Source organism: Parasteatoda tepidariorum, chromosome 5 (assembly GCF_982258835.1).
Source record: "Parasteatoda tepidariorum strain Cologne lab strain chromosome 5, Ptep-v5.0, whole genome shotgun sequence".
In the NCBI taxonomy this organism is placed as follows: Eukaryota; Metazoa; Arthropoda; class Arachnida; order Araneae; family Theridiidae; genus Parasteatoda; species Parasteatoda tepidariorum.
Window position 1 is genome coordinate 117,573,088 of NC_141759.1, and position 23,165 is coordinate 117,596,252.

At 32.4% G+C, this 23,165-nt stretch overlaps 1 protein-coding gene across 8 annotated transcripts in view; it reads right to left on the bottom strand.

The window, feature by feature from the left end:
• The window catches only part of LOC147810077 (putative ATP-dependent RNA helicase spindle-E), a 42,379-nt gene extending 25,412 nt beyond the window's left edge, over positions 1 to 16,967 (bottom strand). For 2 of the 8 annotated variants that reach the window (XR_015434271.1, XM_087165085.1), the window contains exons 1-3: positions 9,568 to 9,720; positions 5,674 to 5,821; positions 3,753 to 3,962 (exon numbers count right to left, since the gene is read on the bottom strand). Coding sequence is in view for 5 of the 8 variants with exons in the window: in XM_087165085.1 (XP_087021211.1) it covers positions 3,753 to 3,962; positions 5,674 to 5,691 (228 nt within the window). In the remaining 3 variants the exon portion in view is untranslated. Of the gene's footprint in view, positions 1 to 3,752; positions 3,963 to 5,673; positions 5,822 to 9,109; positions 9,461 to 9,549; positions 9,722 to 14,468; positions 14,529 to 16,924 lie in introns of those variants that run through there. The other 6 variants (XM_087165086.1, XR_015434272.1, XR_015434273.1 and 3 more) reach the window with 6 other exon arrangements.
• Between the last annotated feature and the right edge of the window lie 6,198 nt (positions 16,968 to 23,165).

Consider the following 23,165-nt stretch of genomic DNA (forward strand, 5'->3'; position numbering starts at 1 on the left):
TATATTAATAGTAAAATAATATTTGAAAAATTATTCATATAACTATGAAAACAACAATCATTCTGTAAATAATACAATAGATTCGTGCAAAATCACGTATTCGTGCAATACGTGAGATTCATGCAAAATCAAACAACAAAGTAAATTTACTTACTAGAGAAGTTCAAATATTTAAAAAAAATTATAAAGGCTTGGCATAGTTAAAATAGAAAAATAACACCAATTTGCACCACAATATAATATCATAAACTTTAAAAATCAAACATATGACGAGGAGAATACAAATACCAAATCTATATATATAAAAGAAAGTCGTGTTAGTTACTTCACTTATAACTCAAGAACGGCTGAACCGATTTAGCTGAAAATTGGCAGGGAGGTAGTTTAGAGCCAGGAGAAGGACATAGGATACTTTTTATCCCGTGCGATAAACCGTTCCAGCGATATCAGTGAAAGTCGAAATGGAATTTTCTGATTGGTTAAAAGCTAGCCATTGTTTTAAATTTTGCTATAAACGATTCAATTTTCAAATATCTTGAAGATAACAACAGTGATATTTTCTATCTTATAACTCTATTCATTTAGAAAAGTAAATTAAAGTAAATTGCATATACTTTAATTTTTAATTCGCGCTTTTCTTTACGTCAGGTGAGCACAAGCAAGTAAAATCAACGAGAATAGATTTCTTAATTGTTGGTCGTATCACGGATTCAGTACTGTGAAAACTGTTTAATAAATATAAAGACAAAAGCAAATTTCATTCAAATTGCACGTTTTCAGAAATATTTATATTTAGTACGTAATTTTAGGTTAGCAAAATTAAATATACTTTTCGAAGATTTCAGTGCTGTGACAGTTGTCATTTGAAAACTATTAGTTTGTTTGTTTATTTATGCAAAGTTTTCGAATTCATCCATTTTATTTCTTTCATTTATAAAATTGATTTTTGTTTTAAATCTTATAATTTTCATATTTCTTATTCATCTCATTTTTATTGCTCTTTTTATTATTTAAAATATGTATGTGATATTTCGATTTAGCAAATTTGCGACCACTGCCAAATTTTACATTTCTTTTTCGTTGTCAGAAAGAATATTTGCAAAAATATGCCGCCTAAGCAAATCGCTCTTAGTCGGTCGACATCTCAAGCGCGCAAAAAGAGAACTACCCGTGTTTCAGAAACATCGGAGCAACGGGAAAAAGACTTGAAACTAATCGAGAACAGAATGCTTTTGCCCGTTCCTTAGAAACGTCTGAGCAACAGGAAAGAAGACTGTCAACAAATCAACTACGAACTACACAAGCCCGTTCGTCGGAAACATCAGAGCAACGGGAAGCAAGAATGAAAACCGACCGAGAACGCATTTCGCTATTCAGACGCTGCCAATACTCTGATTTGAATTTCAGTGCATTTCACTATGATCCGACAACAAACTATAGTCTTCCCCCAAGTGTCATCATCGGAGAAATATATCAATTATGTATGTTTTGTAATGCTCTCAAATTTAAAAATGAAACAGCTGAAATTTGCTGTTCTAGAAGCATACAGAAACTACAAGATTTTACGTCGCCTGCCGAGACATTATCAACCTTCGTATCAGGTCAAACAAACCAATCGAAACATTTTTTGGCGCATATACGCCGGTACAATTCGTGTTTCTAAATGACTTTATTCGGTGCTACACGTATCCTGAACGAGAATTACATCCCAACATTCAAAGTGCAAGGCCAAATTTATCATCGTGCAAGGATCACTTCTTTCAAAGCCTAACGCAGATCATAAATTTCTACAAATTTATTTCATGGATAACACAAATGTTCAAGTCAATCAACATTGTCAGGTAAACAATGGCACTAAACGAAAAATTGTTACCGTATTAAAAAAATTTTTCGATCAACATAACCAGTTAATTAGGCTGTTCACAATTGCCCTAGACTAAATGTCATCCGATATTTACAAAGTTTTTATTAGAGCTGAAAAACACCTGTAGGCCACCACAAAGAAAAATACAATGCGCCAACATTGGATGAAGTGGCTATTGTTATAGTTGGCGAAGAATTTACCTCCCGCGATACAGTTCTTCATCGCAGAAATCGTGACGTTCAAAGAGTTCTCAGAAACGTATCGATCATATGATGCATTGCAATATCCTATTTTATTTTGGTGAGGAGAGGAGGGATATTATTTTAACATAAAATTAAGAAGTCCACAAACAGGCGAGAAAACCAATAAGAAAGCAAGTGCAATAAATTTTTATGCATATAGATTAATGATTGCCAAAACGCTGATAATCATACTTTAAAATGTCGACAATTAGTTCATCAATACATTGTCGATATGTATGCGAAAATTGAAACTGAACGCCTACTGTATATTAAATTAAATCAAACCAAATTACGTTCAGAAGAATGCATTCATTTACGGGATGCAATAATTAATGATGGTAACGCTAATCCTAATGATGTGGGGAAAATGATTATATTGCCGACTACATTTGCAGGGAGAAAAACTTGGACTCCCTGCAAATGTAGTATTCATACATGTCTGAGTATTCATACATGTGCCTTGGACTCCAAGGCACATGTATGAATACTCACAGGATGCAATGACATATGTTCTCGCATATGGGCTCCTAGATTTATTTATTACATTTACGTGCAATTCTGCTTGGGTTGAAATTAGAGATATTTTGTTACCAGGACAATCATCATCGGATCGTCATGATATTACAGCACGTGTGTTCAAACAAAAATGATAATCTTTACTTGATTTCATTGTGAAGCGTCATGTTTTTAGAGAGACACGGTGTTGGGTGTACTCTATTGAATGGCAAAAACGAGGATTGCCTCAGGCACACATTCTAATTTGGCTTATTGAAAAAAAACCACCTTCTAAAACTGATCAGATATCAGCAGAAATTCTTGATGTCACCATAGATCCAGTCTTATTTCAGATCATTGTCCAAAATATGTTTCATGCTCTGTGTGCATCACCATACATGTCTGTTTGAAAATGCACTAATGATATCCTAGAGAATTAACTGCTTTTTTTCACCATTAAATAAAATTTGCATTTCAAATCATAATCGCAAATGTCATTTACACACTTAAATACAAAATTCAAATTCAAATTGAAAGCGTTGCAACGCACGCAGGGTACAGCTAGTAAACATCCTAAAAATTAAGACTCTCAAATATTTCATTATTCTGCGTGTAAGATTAGTAATATGCTAAAAAGAGATCAGCTGAAAATAACATCAATTTATACCACAATATAATATCATAAACATTATAAATCAAACAATATGACCCAGAGAATACAAATATCAAATAAACAATCTAAAAATTAAGAATCACAAATATGTCATTTCATTATCATGTGAATAAGATTGGTGATACGTTAAAAAGAGATCAGATAAAAAATATAATTAGAATAGATTTATGATACAGTTGAACCTCATTAACACGAAACTGCATAACGTGAAATATCGATTTACATGAAACACATGTTTGGTCCAGTGAGTCAACTATCAATTATTGTTGTATTTTACATGTTTAATATGAAATTTTCAAGCTGATTATCTCTTAACATGAAAGGTTGCCACTCGAATTTGGAGAAGCAAAAAAATTCCCAGGATTTTCCAGGTTTTTTCTCTGTTCTCCTTGTGGAGTGGCAACCCTGAAAGTATTTTGCACTCAAATTTTTAGCGAAATTTGAAACCAGAAAAAAAAGAGAGTAAAATGTTTTTTACCTGTTCTCTGTAACTCGTGATGGGGAGATCAGGATCGTAGTTTGCGGCTTCATTAAAGTAAGTAGAGTAGATTTGTCTGGTTTCTTCATTATGCAATTCACTGACCGCTGGTCCCTCAGTGATGGCAGTACTATTATCGTCAACATCCTCCAAGGTAGTGAGGCTGACGGTTGAACCGGGCAATTCTAAGGTCTGTCTCCTAGTCAAAAACTAAAGAACAAATTGTCAAATGCTTAATCTTCAGCATGTGGGAAGGATGCACATGCTACAAAAACTAAAAAATACTAATGACCCCAGTGACATAATTTTTTCAGTTGGTTTTCTCCTCTGCAGAAATTTTTGTTCTATTTTTTATTTACATTTAATACTTTTAACTTCCACAAAGTTTTGAAAATCCTATAATTTTAATACAATATTATTTATTACAACAACAGAATCTCGAAATGAAAACAAGCATTTAGTTATCCTTTTTTGACCAGTCCAATTAGCGTGATTTCTCCGTCGGTTGTTACTGCTACGGATTTCAAGATTTTTTATTATTTTTTTTTTAATGTGAGGATGATTTACAAAAAAGGAAATGATTAGTGCGGTTTTCACCCTACGAAATTGGCAGGGTGCGCAGCCAAATCTTTGAATCAAAAATAAGCACTTTTTAAAAACTTTTCAAGCACTTTACAAAAATTTTCAAGCACTCAAAAAATTCATATTCAATCAATGATATTATTGAAAAACCAAAACTTTCTATAAACAGTTTTAGCGTTAAAAAAAACCCAAAAAGAAACGGGCGTAAATCGAAACAATCGGTACTTTCCCACATCACCGAGTGAATTCAACTTGACCCTGAAATCAGAACAAAAGTACCTTTACCCCATACGTCAAAAAAAGTGTTAGAAGTAAAATAAAATAAACAAGAACAAAATTAAAATAAATTAAAAAGGAAAACATTTCATAAGGATCTGATATTCTCTATCCGAATTAGAGCACTCTGGTTTCGGTTTCAAGTGTGCGCGCATGAGCAAGTCATAACGTGAGTATGACATGAAGTCTGCGTGAATGATTATGCAATTTCCTCATCAGTCAAACCATATACAGCCTCCTCTTCAATGCCATGGCCACGATTTTCCAAATCTTCCATCAGAACAGATAGAGGAATATCGTCTTTTTCTTCGGTTTCGTCATCCATGATATTCAGAGAACTCACAAAACCTGCATGACGGAAACAATTTTCTATGTATGTGGTGGACACCATGTTACGTCTCAGATAAAAATTACCTTATAAGCGATAAAAATTTTTAAAACTTGACCATATATCCAATAATTTGTAAGAAATAATTCCTATTCAGTCAACCGGGACTATGGAAAAGTGACCTTATATATGCGGTTGACCTTATATCGAGGTCTAACTGTATTTGTTATTACTAAAAGTATCTTGAAGAAAGATATTGTTAGTACTAGAGAGGTAAGTCGAAGAAAGACTGAAAAAATTCTGCCAACACAATTTTTAAAAAAGCTTTAAGTTCAAAAATTCAACATACTTGTTCATTCTTTTCTTTATCCAGATACTTTTTAACATAAACATAACATTAATGAATTAAATACCTTTTACTATTCAAAATTATGCGTAAACATAATACATAACATTTCAAGTTCATTTAATGTCAATCATACCTGGAAAATATTGCAGTTTTTCTGTTTTGATGACTGTAAAATTCTCTATGTGAAAAATATTTAGCGCATTATGCAGCAATTATCATGAAATTTATAGAATTTCGTAAAATCCATTGGATTTTTTCCTAGCCATGTTTGTTTAATAATGAAACAAATCCTTCATTTTTACATATTTATCATAAAGAATTTTAACAAAACAAAACACAACATTCGATTCCTTAATAATCAAATAATGGTTATTAAAATAACTTACTGTGGAATGATAGGACATGGCGGAGGAAACTGCTGCATATTATTGATGCCAGTACCACCTGTTGCAGTGGGTGCCACTTTTAAATCTTCCAACTGGGCATTTAGGTCAAAAAAAGAGTTAATATGGTCCAATGTGATGGACATCTTTACTAGAAATAAAAAAAGAATTTTAATACTAGTTTTTAATTAATCTACAAACTACAAAATAATACAATTAGTTTATAGAGTATAAAAGATAATACAATAAGTCTTCAATTTAATACAATTAGTCCATAGACTAAACAGGATATAACCTACAGTGTTCATTCTAAACAAAGTTGGTCCTGAGTTGGATGAAAGATTTACTCTTTTGAGCCTATAAACCAGGGATCCCCAACCCGAATTGCTTATTGCTAGTATTAAACATGTGTACTTATTGTTATAAAATAAATAAATTTGTATCTTGAAAATAGCCCTTAAATGTTTATTTGTAAAATATTATTAAATTGTGTCCTATTGAATTTTGGAGAAAAATTTTTTTTTCTGGAAATTAAATAATGCATGTGTTAATATTCTTTTGTCATTTATGAAAAGAAATTTTATCATTAGTGCGCAACTAATGATCGTGTTGTTAACAAATTTGTCCATAATAATTTCACACGTGACGTGGCTTTTTAAATTTCAATATTTCAAATTATTACAATACAATGATTATCAATTTGAGAACTCACTTTTCAAGACACGTTCAATTCACTACAAATCATTGCATTTTTCAAGTAATTTTTAAACTCTGATGTTTTGTATTAAAACGACATTATTATAACACATAAATTTCAATTTCACCTTCTTCAGGTAAAATTGAATTTTATGTGTTGTGACAAGTGAACAACACATAAGTTTTCCAGATTTGAGTGACAACCATGTCCAGGTAATAAACACTGGACACGGTTGTCACTTAAATCTGGAAAAGATGTTCCCCGTGATTTCTATACACAATACATAAAAAGGAAACACAAAATAACAGTGCAAATGTGTGATCTTATATTAAGATAACTAATACTAGTTTCAATTGCTGGAAAAACTTAGAGAAATAGAGAACAGTTCAACATACATAAAAAAAAAATAATGATACAGCAAATGAAATAGTATAGTACCTACGGCTGAACTATCTTTAAATCTTAATTTGCACATTGAAAGGTCAACATTTTGTAAAAGAAAAAAAAAAAATTCCCTGTATTTGCACAGTTTAAAATGAAACATTCAAAATTCCCTGTGGAGTGGCAACCCTACAGGGAGTCGTCCTCCCTGCATTATCTTCTCCCTTTACTCATACCTTCCCCCTTGTCATCAGGGGTCTGTCCAAACATTTTGTGAAAGGTCCTGTTTTTGCAAAATTGTGAAAAAATGACTTGTAATTTGTGAATAAACGTTAAGTCACTTTCTTTCAACTAGTGTCCTGCTTTTGTAAATTTGTGCAAATAGGGTCCTGCAATTGCAAAAAACTTTTCCAAGAAGTTTTTAAATTGTAAATAGATACAAGATTATGCTCAACACTGTAAAATTATAATTAAAAAAATTAAATTTTCAAAAATAAACAGCAATTGCTGCTACTAAATTAGGGATGCAACATACAAATATTTGGCATTCAGCCTACACTGCTGAAAGCAGAATATTAATTTCGGACGAATAAAGAAAGAAGCGTCAGCCGAAGACAAAACTTAGTTCGTTTACATCTGCCTCCCCCCACCCGGGAAGGTTTTATTCGATTAACAAAACAATAATGAAGATAAACAATTTTGTGAAGGGTCCGATTAAAAGATAAATTATTTTGTGAAGGGTCCATTTTTAAGTTAAAATATTTTGAGAAGGGTCCGCTTTTATGAAAAGATATTTTGTAAGGGCCCCTTAATGGACCCAAATTTCTTCTAAACAGACCCCTGAGATCTCAGCAAAAAATTTATGAAAACCATTTTTGCTCTAGGGAATTTAAATATTGAATGACCAAAAAAAATATATATATATATATTCTTGGAAACAGAACTAACAAGAATCGTGTCATGTGCTTTATTATTAATAATTACAGACTATCAAAGACTAATTTTTCATAATAAAATGAACTATATCAACTAAAGAGCGCAGTAAAATTAAATATCAAATATTTGGCTTAATAAAGAATGTTTTAAATTTCACATAATTTACAAAAATCAAGTTACTATGTGAAATCAATGTCGCTTTATTAACATTTCCAAAAAATTGAGGACATTTTTACTTTTGCAAAAGGCACCTCAGGGAAGCAGGGGTAATTGCGAGCCCAAGTCAAAATTCCGAAAAATTTCTTGAGTTTTAAAAAAAAAAGTTTAAATTGAAAAAAATTTAAAACAAGTTTTTTTTTCCTTTTTCTGAATATTTCTTAGTTTACTTAAAATATATTTGAAATTTTACACACACCTGGAGAAGTAATTAAAATTTACAAACATTTCTTTCTTTCTTGAGTTTATGATTATAATAACTATTTACTGATAAAAAATGAATATTAATCATGAACATAAGCTTTTAAAGTATCTCTCTGGCTCTCCCTTATAAACAAATAAAATAAACTGAGTTTTTAAGTTCCACCTTTGAAAATTTGATCTCCGGAAACTTCGGTGATCAACGATTTTTTGAAACGTCTGAACCTTCAATCCCCGGTAACTCCAGGATCACTGTTACCGAAAAATTCGGATTTTTTCCAGAGCACAATCAGCCCTGGGGAAGTCCCCCTCTGATGATATTTCTCTATTGTGATCTGCCAGGCTAACTACAATAGCCGAGGTGCCACATTTTTTAATAGGAAATATTTAATGTAGAAGTTTAAAGGGATCGGAAGTTGCCAAGACTAAGGGGAAAAATTCCCCCTGGGTCCCAAACTTCCAGCCCGACCCAGAGCTAAGTTAACAGATAAAAGAGCCAAAGCGTAATGCCTCAAAAGTCCTCCCTATTGCTTTGATTAAAAAGAATCAAGCGTCAGGGTGCATTGCCAAATTATTCAACAAAAAATAAGCACCTTTTAAGCACTTTTCAAGCACTCAAATAACATTTTTCAAAAGCACTTTAAAAAAATCTCAATTAGGCAGAATTGGAAAGTGTTTGACAATTGACGGCTTTATCTGGTTTTAACAATCATTTCAAAAACAAAAACTTTCGGCATTGTTTTAGACAATTGTCACAATTTTTAATCATATAAATCGAATGGCATTTTAATACGCTACGGACTGACGATATGCGGAAATAGATTGGAGTTGAATTAATTGCGAAAACGTTGAATAGAACAATGTGAACAGTGTCTCTCTGCATACTTCGTAGCGAAATTTAACACGGTAAAGGAAAAATCTCATTTTGGAAAAGGGAAATATTAAGCACTTTTTAAAAACATCCAATGAAAAATGCACCTTTAAGTACTTTTTACAAACGCTACGCACCCTGAGCGTGTGAAGAGTTTATCCTTTCTCAAATAAACACAAAACAGAGATTGTTGCATAATTAAAAACAGTTGAAAGTCATTCCTTGCTTCGGAGACCACCTTACTTATGAGGAAACAAACGCTCAAACAATTAAGAGGCTTCACCCTGAGTAACAGAATTGAAATGACAACATGCTTAACTCCTCGCAACGTTGCAAAAATGTGGTGTTTATAATGCAGGCGTCGTTTTATAGAGGACAGGACTTAAATACAGCGTGGAAAATATTCACAAAAATCTGCTTCGTAAACAATATAGCCGTAAATATCACGCCACTAAAAATTCCGCTGAAACAATTGGCAAATCTCATAACTAATAATATAGTTTAGAATCATCCGAAGTTTACTACTTAACTACAGTTAACAAGCATAGAATATTACAAAATGCGGAATAAAAATTACCAGAATAAATGTTTGTACCTTTAAATTTTTCCAACCGAAATTCAATACCTAAAAAGTCCAACTTTCGTATAAAAATGATGGTAGAATTGATGATGACCGTCGTGCAGTTTTGGAACTCTTTGCAGTATTTCGCTTATAGCTCGCTTATTGCAGAACGAGTGATAGGCTGTAGTTGTAGTACATTTACGTCGTACAAGGGTGCATAAAAATTTCCTTTATTACGATTGTTTGGTATATAAAACTCTAATATCTGGCAGAGTTTGAAAATTATAAGTTAATATTAAAGGGAATTACGTAGTGAGTCGTGTGCGTAACTCCGGAGTCGAAATTTATCCGTTTTTCAGCTATTATTCCCTCTTTCCCAAAGAAAAATAATTACTTTTATACATATAACACTTTATTCACGTTGAAATTTCGAAAAATAAATTTTAAAAAGAAAAATAAAGTAAAAAGAAAAAAAAAATTTAAAATTAATCCGTGACCAGGACCGAACCCCTAAACACCGAGTCAACAAACTTCTTTATCCATAGCGCTAACAACCACACCACGACTCACACATTGCTTCCACGAATATATAGATTAAAAAACTTCCTTCCAGCTAATTAACAAAATCTATTTTGGCCCACTATGTGCCCCCTAATTAGTGTATAAATATTTCCTTTGGTACGATTTTTTGGTATATAAAACTGTAATTTCTGGCAGAGTTTGAAAATTATAAGTTAATATTAAAGGCAGTTACGTAGTGAGTCGTGTGCGTTGCTCCGGAGTCGAAATTTATCCATTTTCCAGCTATTATTCCCTCTTTCCCAAAGAAAAATAATTATTTTTATATATATAACACTTTATTCACGTTGAAATATCGAAAAATAAATTTTAAAAAATCAAATAAAGTAAATAGAAAAAAATTTAAAAATTAATCCGCGACCAGGACCGAACCCATGACCTCCGAGACCACAAACTTCTTTACCCATGGCACTAACAACCACACCACGACTCACACGTTGCTTCCACGAATATATAGCTTAAAGAACTTCCTTCCCGATAATTAACAAAATCTATTTTGGCCCACTATGTGCCCCCTAATTAGTGCATAAAAATTTAAGTTAATATTAAAAGGAATTACGTAGTGAGTCGTGGGCGTAACTCCGGAGTCGAAATGTATCCGTTTTTCAGCTATTATTCCCTCTTTCCCAAAGAAAAATAATTACTTTTATATATATAACACTTTATTCACGTTGAAATTTCGAAAAATAAATTTTAAAAAGAAAAATAAAGTAAATAGAAAAAAAAATTAAAAATTCATTCCGTGACCATGACCGAACCCCTAACCACCGAGTCAACAAACTTCTTTACCCATAGCGCTAACAACCACACCACGACTCACACGTTGCTTCCACGAATATATAGATTAAAGAACTTCCTTCCAGCTAATTAACAAAATCTATTTTGGCCAACTATGTGCCCCCTAATTAGTGTATAAATATTTCCTTTGGTACGATTTCTTGGTATATAAAACTGTAATTTCTGGCAGAGTTTGAAAATTATAAGTTAATATTAAAGGCAGTTACGGAGTGAGTCGTGTGCGTTGCTCCGGAGTCGAAATTTATCCATTTTTCAGCTATTATTCCCTCTTTCCCAAAGAAAAATAATTATTTTTATATATATAACACTTTATTCACGTTGAAATATCGAAAAATAAATTTTAGAAAATCAAATAAAGTAAATAGAAAAAAATTTTAAAATTAATCCGTGACCAGGACCGAACCCATGACCTCCGAGTCCTCAAACTTCTTTACCCATGGCGCTAACAACCACACCACGACTCACACGTTGCTTCCACGAATATATAGCTTAAAGAACTTCCTTCCCGTTAATTAACAAAATCTATTTTGGCCCACTATGTGCCCCCAAATTAGTGTATAAAAATTTCCTTTATTACGATTGTTTGGTATATAATACTCTAATTTCTGGCTGAGTTTGAAAATTATAAGCTAATATTAAAGGGAGTTACGTAGTGAGTCGTGTGCGTAACTCCGGAGTCGAAATTTATCCGTTTTTCAGCTATTATTCCCTCTTTCCCTACGAAAAATAATTATTTTTATATATATAACACTTTATTCACGTTGCAATTTCGAAAAATAAATTTTAAAAAGTAAAATAAAGTAAATAGAAAAAAATAATATAAATTAATCCGTGACCAGGACCGAACCCCTGATCACCGATTCAACAAACTTCTTTACCCATGGCGCTAACAACCACACCACGACTCACTCGTTGCTTCCACGAATATATAGCTTAAAGAACTTCTTTCCCGTTAATTAACAAAATCTATTTTGGCCCACTATGTGCCCCCTAATTAGTGTATAAAATTTTCCTTTATTACGATTGTTTGGTATATAAAACTCTAATTTCTGGCAGAGTTTGAAAATTATAAGCTAATATTAAAGGGAGTTACGTAGTGAGTCGTGTGCTTAACTCCGGAGTCGAAATTTATCCGTTTTTCAGCAATTATTTCCTCTTTCCCAAAGAAAAATAATTATTTTTATATATATAACACTTTATTCACGTTGAAATATCGAAAAATAAGTTTTAAAAAATAAAATAAAGTAAATAGAAAAAAATATTAAAAATTAATCCGTGACCAGGACCGAACCCCTGATCACCGATTCAACAAACTTCTTTACCCATGGCGCTAACAACCACACCACGACTCACACGTTGCTTCCACGAATATATAGCTTAATGAACTTCCTTCCCGTTGATTAACAAAATCTATTTTGGCCCACTATGTGCCCCCAAATTAGTGTATAAAAATTTCCTTTATTACGATTGTTTGGTATATAAAACTCTAATTTCTGGCAGAGTTTGAAAATTATAAGCTAATATTAAAGGGAGTTACGTAGTGAGTCGTGTGCTTAACTCCGGAGTCGAAATTTATCCGTTTTTCAGCAATTATTTCCTCTTTCCCAAAGAAAAATAATTATTTTTATATATATAACACTTTATTCTCGTTGAAATATCGAGAAATAAATTTTAAAAAGTAAAATAAAGTAATTAGAAATAAAAATTAAAAGTTAATCCGTGACCAGGACCGAACCCCTGATCACCGATTCAACAAACTTCTTTACCCATGGCGCTAACAACCACACCACGACTCACACGTTGCTTCCACGAATATATAGCTTAAAGAACTTCCTTCCCGTTAATTAACAGGCCCACTATGTGCCCCCAAATTAGTGTATAAAAATTTCCTTTATTACGATTGTTTGGTATATAATACTCTAATTTCTGGCTGAGTTTGAAAATTATAAGTTAATATTAAAGGGAGTTACGTAGTGAGTCGTGTGCGTAACTCCGGAGTCGAAATTTATCCGTTTTTCAGCTATTATTCCCTTTTTCCCTACGAAAAATAATTATTTTTATATATATAACACTTTATTCTCGTTGCAATTTCGAAAAATAAATTTTAAAAAGTAAAATAAAGTAAATAGAAGAAAAAAATTAAAAATTAATCCGCGACCAGGACCGAACCCCTGATCACCGATTCAACAAACTTCTTTACTCATGGCGCTAACAACCACACCACGACTCACACGTTGCTTCCACGAATATATAGCTTAAAGAACTTCCTTCCCGTTATTTAACAAAATCTATTTTGGCTCTTTATGCCCTATCGAGGTATAAATGAGGTATAAACGAGGTATATTTTAAAGGTATAAAGGAGGTTGTTATTTAAATACGTCGTTGAGGTTGAAAAGGGTGCAAATGAATACGTCAAAACCAACCTCAAATATACCTTAAATATATATTTCCAGAGGTATATATGTTTCAACTTGAGGTGTTTAATTTTACATCTGGGGAGAGGTAGATATTTACTACTTTAAAGTGTTTCATTTTCAACCTTAGGTTATTACTTATCAGCGGGAAGTATATTTTTTTACACTTTTGGAAGTATTTATTCAACAACCTAAGGTGTGTCATTTTACACTTCAGGTTATTATAAATCAACCTCAGGTGTATTTTGTTCGACTTCAGGTAATTATTTTTCAACCTCAGGTATCTAATTTTATGCTTGTAGAGGTATATATTTTTCAACCTATGGTGCGCCATTTTACTCTTCAGCTTATTATAAATCTACCTCAGGTGTATTTTGTTCGACTTCAGGTAATTGTTTTTCAACCTCAGGTATATAATTCTGTGCTTGTAGAGGTATATATTTATCAACCTGTGGTGTGTCGTTTTACACTTCTGGTTGTTATAAATCAACCTGAAGTGTATTTTCAGCACTTGGAAAGGTTATTTTTTATTAGCGCCATGTGTTCCATGTTCTACCTTAAGTTATTATTTCGTAACCTCAAGTATATATTTTTCTATTTTTAGAAGTAATTTATCAACCAAAGATGCGGCATTTTACACTTCAGGCTTATGTAGCTCAACTTAAATCTGTTTTTTTTAGCACTTACGAAGGTGAGGTGTTATACGGACCACCTAAGTTATTAATTTTTAGACTCACTATATAAAAAATATAATGTATATAAAGATATTATTTATATTATATGAAGAATAATGTATATCATTAAATTTTTTTCACAAGTAGAGATCATTTATCAACCTGAAATTTTTAATATTAGACCTTCGGCAGTAATTGCTTCTTTTGTTAAGCTATAAAAGAAAGTTTCAAATGCATAATTCTTCTATAATTTTAATAGATTGATTTAAATCATCTTAAAATAACACTTATTCAAATTCTACAGTTAGTAAAAATTATTTATGGGAACTCATACTCGTATTTTTAGAAGATAGTTGTCTAAGGTGCTTGAATTTTTAAAGCTATAAAACTACAAATTTAAATAATTAGTCAGCTGAAATTCAAAGTACTACTTTTATTTAAAACTAAAATGTGATTTTTTTTTACAAACCAACAAAAATATTTTAAATACTGTTTCCGTCTACATGTTGAAACTTGTAATTATTAGAACCTAAAAGAAAAAAAAATATGAATTAGTAAGAAAGTCATATTTACAATAATAGTGGCAGGTTTTAAAATATTAAAAATTGCTTTTTTTTTATGATTTAAGTTAACTGGATGAAATTAATTTTCTTTTTCAGATAAATAGTATTACTCTTCTGCCATTTCTATTCAATCCTCGTAGCTAAAAGGCATGATATGTATCACAGCCACAAAATAAAATACACTGAAGACAGTATTACCATTAACAACATTTACAGAAACTCAAATATACAGGGTGTTTATAAAGTCCCTGATCCATTTTGATGTTTAATAACTCATAAAATAATAAAGATAGATTAAAATTAATAACATAAATGGTTAGATAGGCTCAAAAAGTTTGACCCTTGTCAATGAACTTCCAAGTGTGCCCCCTTCGTCGCACGGAGAATATCAAGTCGATAGTCAATTTCACGCCAGGTAGCGGCAAGCATGTCGGCATCCACAGAGGGTAATGCGGTTATAATTCTGGCTTTTAGGTCATCAATGTTTGACACGATCCTCCTGTAAACATTGTCCTTTATAAATCCCCAAAGAAGAAAGTCCAGTGGCGTTATATCGGGTGGCCAAGGGATTGAACCTCCTCGCCCAATCCATCTTCCTGGAAAATGGTCATTCAAAGAACTACGAACAATGATACCCCAATGAGGTGGTGCACCATCTTGTTGCAAAGAGACATGTGACTGAAGCTCTTCTAGTTGTGGAAATACGAAGTTTTCCAGCATGTCTAAGTATACGACTGATGAGACCGTCTTTTCTGTAAAAAAGAAAGCTACCTGGCGTGAAATTGACTATCGACTTGATATTCTCCGTGCGACGAAGGGGGCAAACGTGGAAGTTCATTGACAAGGGTCATGAAACTTTTTGAGTCTATCTAACCATTTATGTTATTAATTTTAATCTATCTTTATTATTTAATGAGTTATTAAACATCAAAATGGGTTTGTAATTTTAACACTTGTTTTGCAATTTTAACACTTTTTATTTTTCTATACATCTGGTAACATTAACTTGTAAGTTTGATAATTAGATTTTCTTTCTTTGTTTTTTTACAAATCTTTAAACTCAATAAACCAAGTCTATATTTTTAAACTTTTTGTCAGACTTCATGAATCTAATAGCTTTTTTTAAATTTTTGACGCTGATTCTGAAAAGGACTTACGTTATTGTCAATCACATCAGAGTTTCTTAAAAAATAGTTATTTTAATATTTTTTAATCAATGTAATCCAGAATTAAAAATCGTTTAATAAATTAAAAATTGAACGTTATGTGCCAATTTTTATTCTTTTTTTACACTCACTCGAATAGAACAAATTACAAGCTGATAAGGAGCATTTATTTTAAAATTGTGAGTAATTTTTATGTGTAGAAAATGTCTAAGAGAGAATGATTTGAAATAATACTTTTAAAATAAGTTGAGAATAATAACTTCTATATAACTTATAATATCGGGCAGAATAAAACTAATAGTTAGTTGTTACAAACATTTGTTTAAATATAAATACACATCCCATGAAGAAGTGAGCTAGTATAGTTACTAGTCTTCAATTATCAAATATCTAGCAAGCTATTGTTATCAACAATTACATAAATTCTGTAGTTTATTAGGAGAGATTACTTTTTCTTTTAGGTATAAATTCAGAACTATTTCCTAGGGGAAGGCTGAGTAGCTTGCTAGTCTCTTCTTCTGCGCCGCTGCGCATGTGCTATTTACAACCTAGGTCATCTCAGCAATATCAGGGAACTACTGTGGATAAGCTCTGTAAATATATATATATATATATATATATATATATATATATATATATATATATATATATATATATATATATATATATATATATATATATATATATATATATAAACATTATAAACTTTGTATATATATAAACGATATAAACTTTGCAACAAATATCCAAACGATAAGCATACAGCTATAGTAGAATTTCAAAGTAAAATTGCTATTTTAAAAATCTTTCAATTTTCAATGACTTATTTATAAGAGAAATTATGAACATTTTTCTCAATTAATCAGCGTGCATACTGCTACGTTAAAACATATACATTTAAGCAAAATAAAAGGAATAGTTCTATCTGAATAAATTACAAACAATAAACTTATACTGTGCATAACCTGCTGTAACGATTCACCAGTAACGTTACCCTAACAGCGACGAAAAATATTTCGGTTATTCTCTCTTATTGCTAAGCCTACAACGATAGCCTCTAAGAATATCCTCCAACTTAAATTATTTAAGATCAGGACGCGTGGTTAAAACAAAAATAATAAAATTTGAGCTTGAAAATTGAAACACATTTGATTAAAAGTGATAAAACTAAATTAATAAATGTCAAGCACACTTACCGAATTTCAAATAGACTTTCGATTGTCAACACACACGCCATTTACCGGTTCGCATGGAACTCTGGGAAGTGAGTTAGTTAATATGAAGTGAACTTTAAACAACCTTAAAACAAGCTTAGGTATAAATAAAATGACTTCATGCACCTCAATAATTACCTCACTCTCTTTAGTTGAAATAAAGTATATTTTTTTATACCTCATAAATACCTCACTATCGTTAGTAGAAAAAGGGTATATTTTTTTTATGCCTCGTAAATACCTCACTCTCGTTAGTTCAAATAAGGTAAACATTTTTATACCTCAGAAATACCGCTTTTGTTACAAGTGTAAGAAAATAAACTTGGTATACCTTAAAAATCACCTTATCAGTCTGGATGATTTGAAGTGAATTTTAAACAACCTCAAAACAAGCTGAAGTATATGTAAATCAACCTCGTACACCTTAATTACAACCTTTACAAGGTACAATTTTTATTGCTGTTTTCTCTGCAACCTTAAATATACCTCAAAACAACCTTAATACCTCAAAAATACCTCAAATCAACCTTAAATAAACCTTAAATTTTCGTAAGGGTGTGCCCCCTAAATAGTGTATAAAAATTCCCTTTGGTACGATTGTTTGGTATATTAAGATTGATTTATAAAACGTGAAAATTCAATCATTAGATCAAAATCTATTCAGGGTGGTCTGGCTTTTATTTTGTACACTATACATCGAGTTCTGTGAACAAAATGTTCTTAAATTCACTCCAAAGATATGATGAAAAAAACTGTGGGTCTAGGTTTTGAATCCACCCTGCTGTAGAGCGGGTACCAGCTTGTCAGGGAAATAAAGGCGGTAGGTGCACAATGCTGATTTTATTTTCACCACCACTCCTCGTTAGTCATAAATCGTGGAGTCTTAATATCGATGACACTCTAGCTCACAATAGACTGTTGGGCGAATTTTTTCTGCACATAAATATTTTAAATAAAATTCTCTTCGTGCGAATATTTTATTGCTATACCATAATTAGGTTTGTAATAAGGTAAAATGAACGAGAGAAGGCCCCACATTTTAAAGGAACCGCAACGCATAGGACCCCTAAAGCCAAATTCGAGAAGGAAAAAAATTATGTAACGAAATAGTGAAGAGTCAATTTTAAACTCCAGATTCAAATTTTATTTATTATTTTAATGAGATTGTTCGAATGAAAAGTTTCTAAAAAAGAACTATTACTTATACTTGCGTCGAGAAACCTTTCAAAGAAAGTTTTCGTATTGTACTTTCGCAAACTTTAAAAAAACAATCCAAAATCATGGTCTAATGCTCGTTTATTTGCTTTCCTTTAAATGAGGCCCTTTGCAAAATATTTTCTTATTATTTATTAATATTTTCGCTGAAAAGGTTAATATTTGCTTTATTTCGTTTCCTTTGAAAAAGGTTTTCGCTTAATATTTCTGCTAATCTAATCATGACAGCAAACAAAAATGTAAAAAATAAGGTTTACAATTTGCTTGTTTTTTAACCTAAATAACAATATTTTTAAAAAAAAGATTTAAAAATCATTTTGTTTTCCTTTAAGGAGGAAAGGTTGGAAATTGCAATATTTTTACGTCATTGAAAAAAGGTTTTTACCGCAAAACTTTTCGTAACAATGAAAGTAAAGTTAAAACTCAAGGTTGTCGTAAGGTTACATGCTTTCTGGGTATGTATGTAGAAATATAATAGTGAGTTGAATAGCGTTTAAATGAAGAAATTCGAAGTCAATATTCTGTATAAAAATACGGTCCTATATCTCCCTCTAATATGAACCTATAATATTGAAATTGGACCACGTATTATATTGCCGGGTAATAGTATAGCCTAAAAGAGGAAATAATTATAGACCTCATAGGGGGTACACAATGTGGCCACTATGTATATCTAAAATAGTCTTCTGAAAAGCTTTAAAATGAGGAATTTCGTATTCTAAAAACCTTTAAAACGAGGCGATTCGAAGTTATTTTTCAATATTAATGCAAGGCGCGATATCAGGCCTTAATATTGATCCATAATATCTTAATTGGATCACTTATTATATTACCGGGTAACCCTTATGAAAAAATTGAGGTATAATTGAGGTATAAACGAGGTTTATTTTAAAGGTATAAAGGAGGTTGTTATTTAAATACGTCGTTAAGGTTGAAAAGGGAGCAAATGAATACCTCAAAATCAACCTCAAATATACCTTAAATAGACCTCCAGAGGTATATATGTTTCAACCTGAGTTGTTCAATTTTACATCTGTGGAGAGGTAGATATTTACTACTTTAAAGTGTTTCATTTTCAACCTTAGGCTATTACTTATCAGCCTGAAGTATATTTTTTTACACTTGAGGAAGTATTTATTCAACAACCTGAGGTGTTTCATTTTACACTTCAGGTTATTATAAATCAATTTCAGGTGTATTTTGTTCGACTTCAGGTAATTATTTTTCAACCTCATGTATCTAATTTCATGCCTGTATACATATTTCAACCTATGGTGTGTCATTTTACACTTAAGGTTATTATAAATCAACCTCAGGTGCATTTTGTTCTACCTCAGGTAATTATTTTTCAACCTCAGATATATAATTTTATGCTTGTAGAGATATACACAGCGTGTCCCTAAAGTTTACTATGTATGTAAATCTAAAACATAGAAGCTTTATTTTGAGGAAATTCGTCTTCTAAAACGCTTTGAAACCATAGAGTTGAAATACTATTTCAACTCTATGTTTGAAACAGGGACGTTCTAAGTCATTTTTCAATGCTAACGCGATATGGAACCTTAATATTATTTTAATTGCACCACGTATTATATTCAAATGGAATAGCGTACCCTACCAAAGGAATTAGTTATAGGTCCCATAGGGGGCACACAATTAGGACCCTAAAGTTTACTATGTATGTGGCCCCGTTTGTTGGACTTAGCAATATTTGCAATATGTTCAATTCAATACGTTCTATTTTAGAAGGTGGCAATTTATTTATTTTTCCCTTTTATTAAAACTTAATAAACAGGAAAGATTTAATTAAGGTAAGATTTTAAAGTATATATATTCTTTAGATAGTTAAAAGTGGAGTAAATATATATTATTTTTTTTTTAATGTGTTTTTCGATATTCTGGAGGGTCCTGCATGTAGGAAATAAAATTTTTTTATTTGGAAAATGGAAAAATCCAGGAAAATCAGTTTATTTGCTCTTTTTCGACTTCTTTTGTAACATTTTGGATATTCTAGCATGCATGGTGTGCTTTAAGTGTGAAATCTAGCAAAGAAAGCGTAATGGAATAATAAAAAAAAAAGAATAAAAAAATTAAATGGCTGGAGAAAGGTTAAAATTTCAAGACCCCCTAGCTACCTTTTAATATCAAGGTATAATTTTCCAACTCTGACACCCTATAAACGGGTTTGTGGCAGTGTATCGTGGGCAATGTTGATAGCCTTCGTGACTTTTGTTCACAGGTGCCCACTGGGTAACGCTAAATGAGCAACAATTCTGGCATCTTCATAGGCAAAGATTAAAATTCAGTGCCTGCCATTGGAAAAAAAACGTTATATTATTTTTTTATGTGTTTTTCGATATTCTAGAGAATACTTTTTGTAGGAAATAATTTCTTTTAATTGGGAAAATGTGAAAAAACTGGAAAAATCTAGGAAAATCAGTTTATTTGCTCTTTTTCGACTTCTTTTGCATCACTTTGGATATTTTAGCATGAGTGGGGTGTTCTGTGTGTGAAATCCCGCAAAGAAAGCGTAATGAAATAATAAAGAAAAAAGAATAAAGAAATGAAATGGCGCGAGTAAGGTTCAAATTTCGAGACCCCCTAGCTCCCTTTTAATATCAAGGTAGAAAAAAAAGAAAATTTTTTGAAAAATTGCCGAAGCTGGGATTCCTCGCTCCAACCGTGAGTTACTAGTCCGGTGTCTTGACCACCAGTCCACCGGAACACATGAAGCCTGTAACAATTTCGCTTCCAAAGCCTTCTCACGATCAGCTATGCAATAGACCTTTGGAGCCCCACCCTGCCCCCCTCTTTCACCTATGAAAATTTCCTTCATCATGCATGTTTGGCCAATGGACCCCTACTTAGGGTCCGAGTTTGAAAAATATAACTTAATATTATAGGGAGTTAGACGGCTTCGAATTTCTAACCCCACCCCGCCTTTTTTTTATTTTTTATTTTTTTATTATTATTCCATTACGCTTCCTTTGACAAAGATTTTACACATAGAACACCTTACGCATGATAACCTGTCGAATATATTTTAAAAATAAGATAAAATTATGGAAATAAACCAATTTTCTAGGATTTTTCCAGTTTTCACCCTTTTTTCGCCATTTTCCCAATTTAAAAAATTTATTTCCTACATGTAGGATCCCCAAAAATATAGAAAAACGCATTAAAAACGTATATAATGCAAAATAAGCGAAAGAAAAAGAAGAGAGAAATTTTTTTGCAAAGTTGCTACAACTGGGATTCGAACCTGTTACCCCCCGCTCCAACCATGAGTTACTAGTCCGGTGTTTCGACCACCCGACCACCCGAACACGTGAAGCCTGCCACAATGTCGCTTCAAAAGCCCTCTCATGGTCAGCTATGCAATAAACCTTTGGGGCCCACAATGCCCTCCCCCTAATTCACCTATAAAAGATTCCTCCGGCAGGCATGTTTGAACCACGGACCCCAACTTAGGGTCCGAGTTCAAAAATTATAACTTAATATTAAAGGCAGTTTGACGGCTTCGAAATTCGAACCCCACCCTGCCATTTTATTTTATTTTTTATTATTATTCCATTATGAGTTCCTTAACAAAGAAAGATGCTCGATTTTACACATAGAACACCTTACGCTTGATAAACTGTCGAATATATTGTAAAAATAATTTAAAATAATGTAAATAAACCAATTTTCCTTGATTTTTCAAGTTTTTACCCATTTTTCGCTATTTTTCCAATTTAAAAAAATTATTTCCTACATGTAGGACCCCCTAAAATATGGAAAATAATGCTAAAAAAAGTAATATAATGCAATTTAAGCAAAAGAAAAAGAAAGGAAATTTTTTTGAAAAGTTGCCGCAGCTGGGATTCGAAACTGCGCCTCTTTGGCCCAGCTGTGAGTTACTACTCCAGTCTCTTGACCACCAGACCGCTCGAACACGGAACATTAAAGCAACGGGAAAAAAAGAACTGTTAACAAGTCAACTACGCACTACTCAATCCCGTTCGACGGACCATGGGTTAGAATCCCCTTGTCGTCAGGTTAACCGTGGGAGGTTTTCATGGATTTCCTTTCCATGTAACTCAAATGTAGGATACTTCCATCATAAAGTCCTTCACGTAGGCAAATTTCTCCCAAAACTTGATCCAGGAGTTCCCTTGTCTTCTGGATTTGGTTAAAAATCACAAAACAACTGAGTTGAACAGTAGTAGTCGTGAACACACAAAAAAATCGGATCGGCTGTTAAATAAAATTAAGACAAATACATAGAAGGTCTTCTGTGGTAAACGGATCATGGGTTAGAGTCCCCTTGCAGTCAGACTAACCGTGAGAGGTTTTTGCGGTTTTCCTCTCCATGCAACTACAATGCGGGTTAGTTTCATCAAAAAAGTCCTCAACGGAGGCTTTCTCCAAATATATGTTCCAGGGGTTCCCTTGTCAGTTGGATTGGATTCAAAATTACAAGGCTACGGTGTTGAACATTCAGAGTCGTAAATACCACGAAGAGAATTGGGTCGGCTGTTTAACGGCAGCTCTAATACAGAGAAGGGTGGCTGAGGGGATAGGGCACTTGCCTCTTAATGAGGTGACCTGGGTTCGATTCCAATGATAGCTGATCGATTCGAACTCAGCACCCAGCTCACACCGACCACAGTTCAAACGAAAACTATCCTCAGTGGTAGACGGGCCTTGAGTTAGAATAATCGTTAGACGTTAGTCTAACCGTGGAAGGTTTTGCTTTCCTTGTAACGCAAATATGGATTATTTGCTTCAAAAAAATCCTCCACGACGGCAAAATTCTCCCCACTTCCTGAACTAGGAGTTCCCTTATCTTCTGGATTGGGTTCAAAATTACGAGGCTACGGAGTTGAAGATTAATAGTCGTAAACCCTAAAATTGGGTCGGCTGTTCAACGACGGTAACAAAATAAAATACTGAGAAGGACAGTGTGAAGATAAATCCAGGGTAAAAGCGGGATTCAAACCGGCTAACTCTACGCTTAGAATTAGAT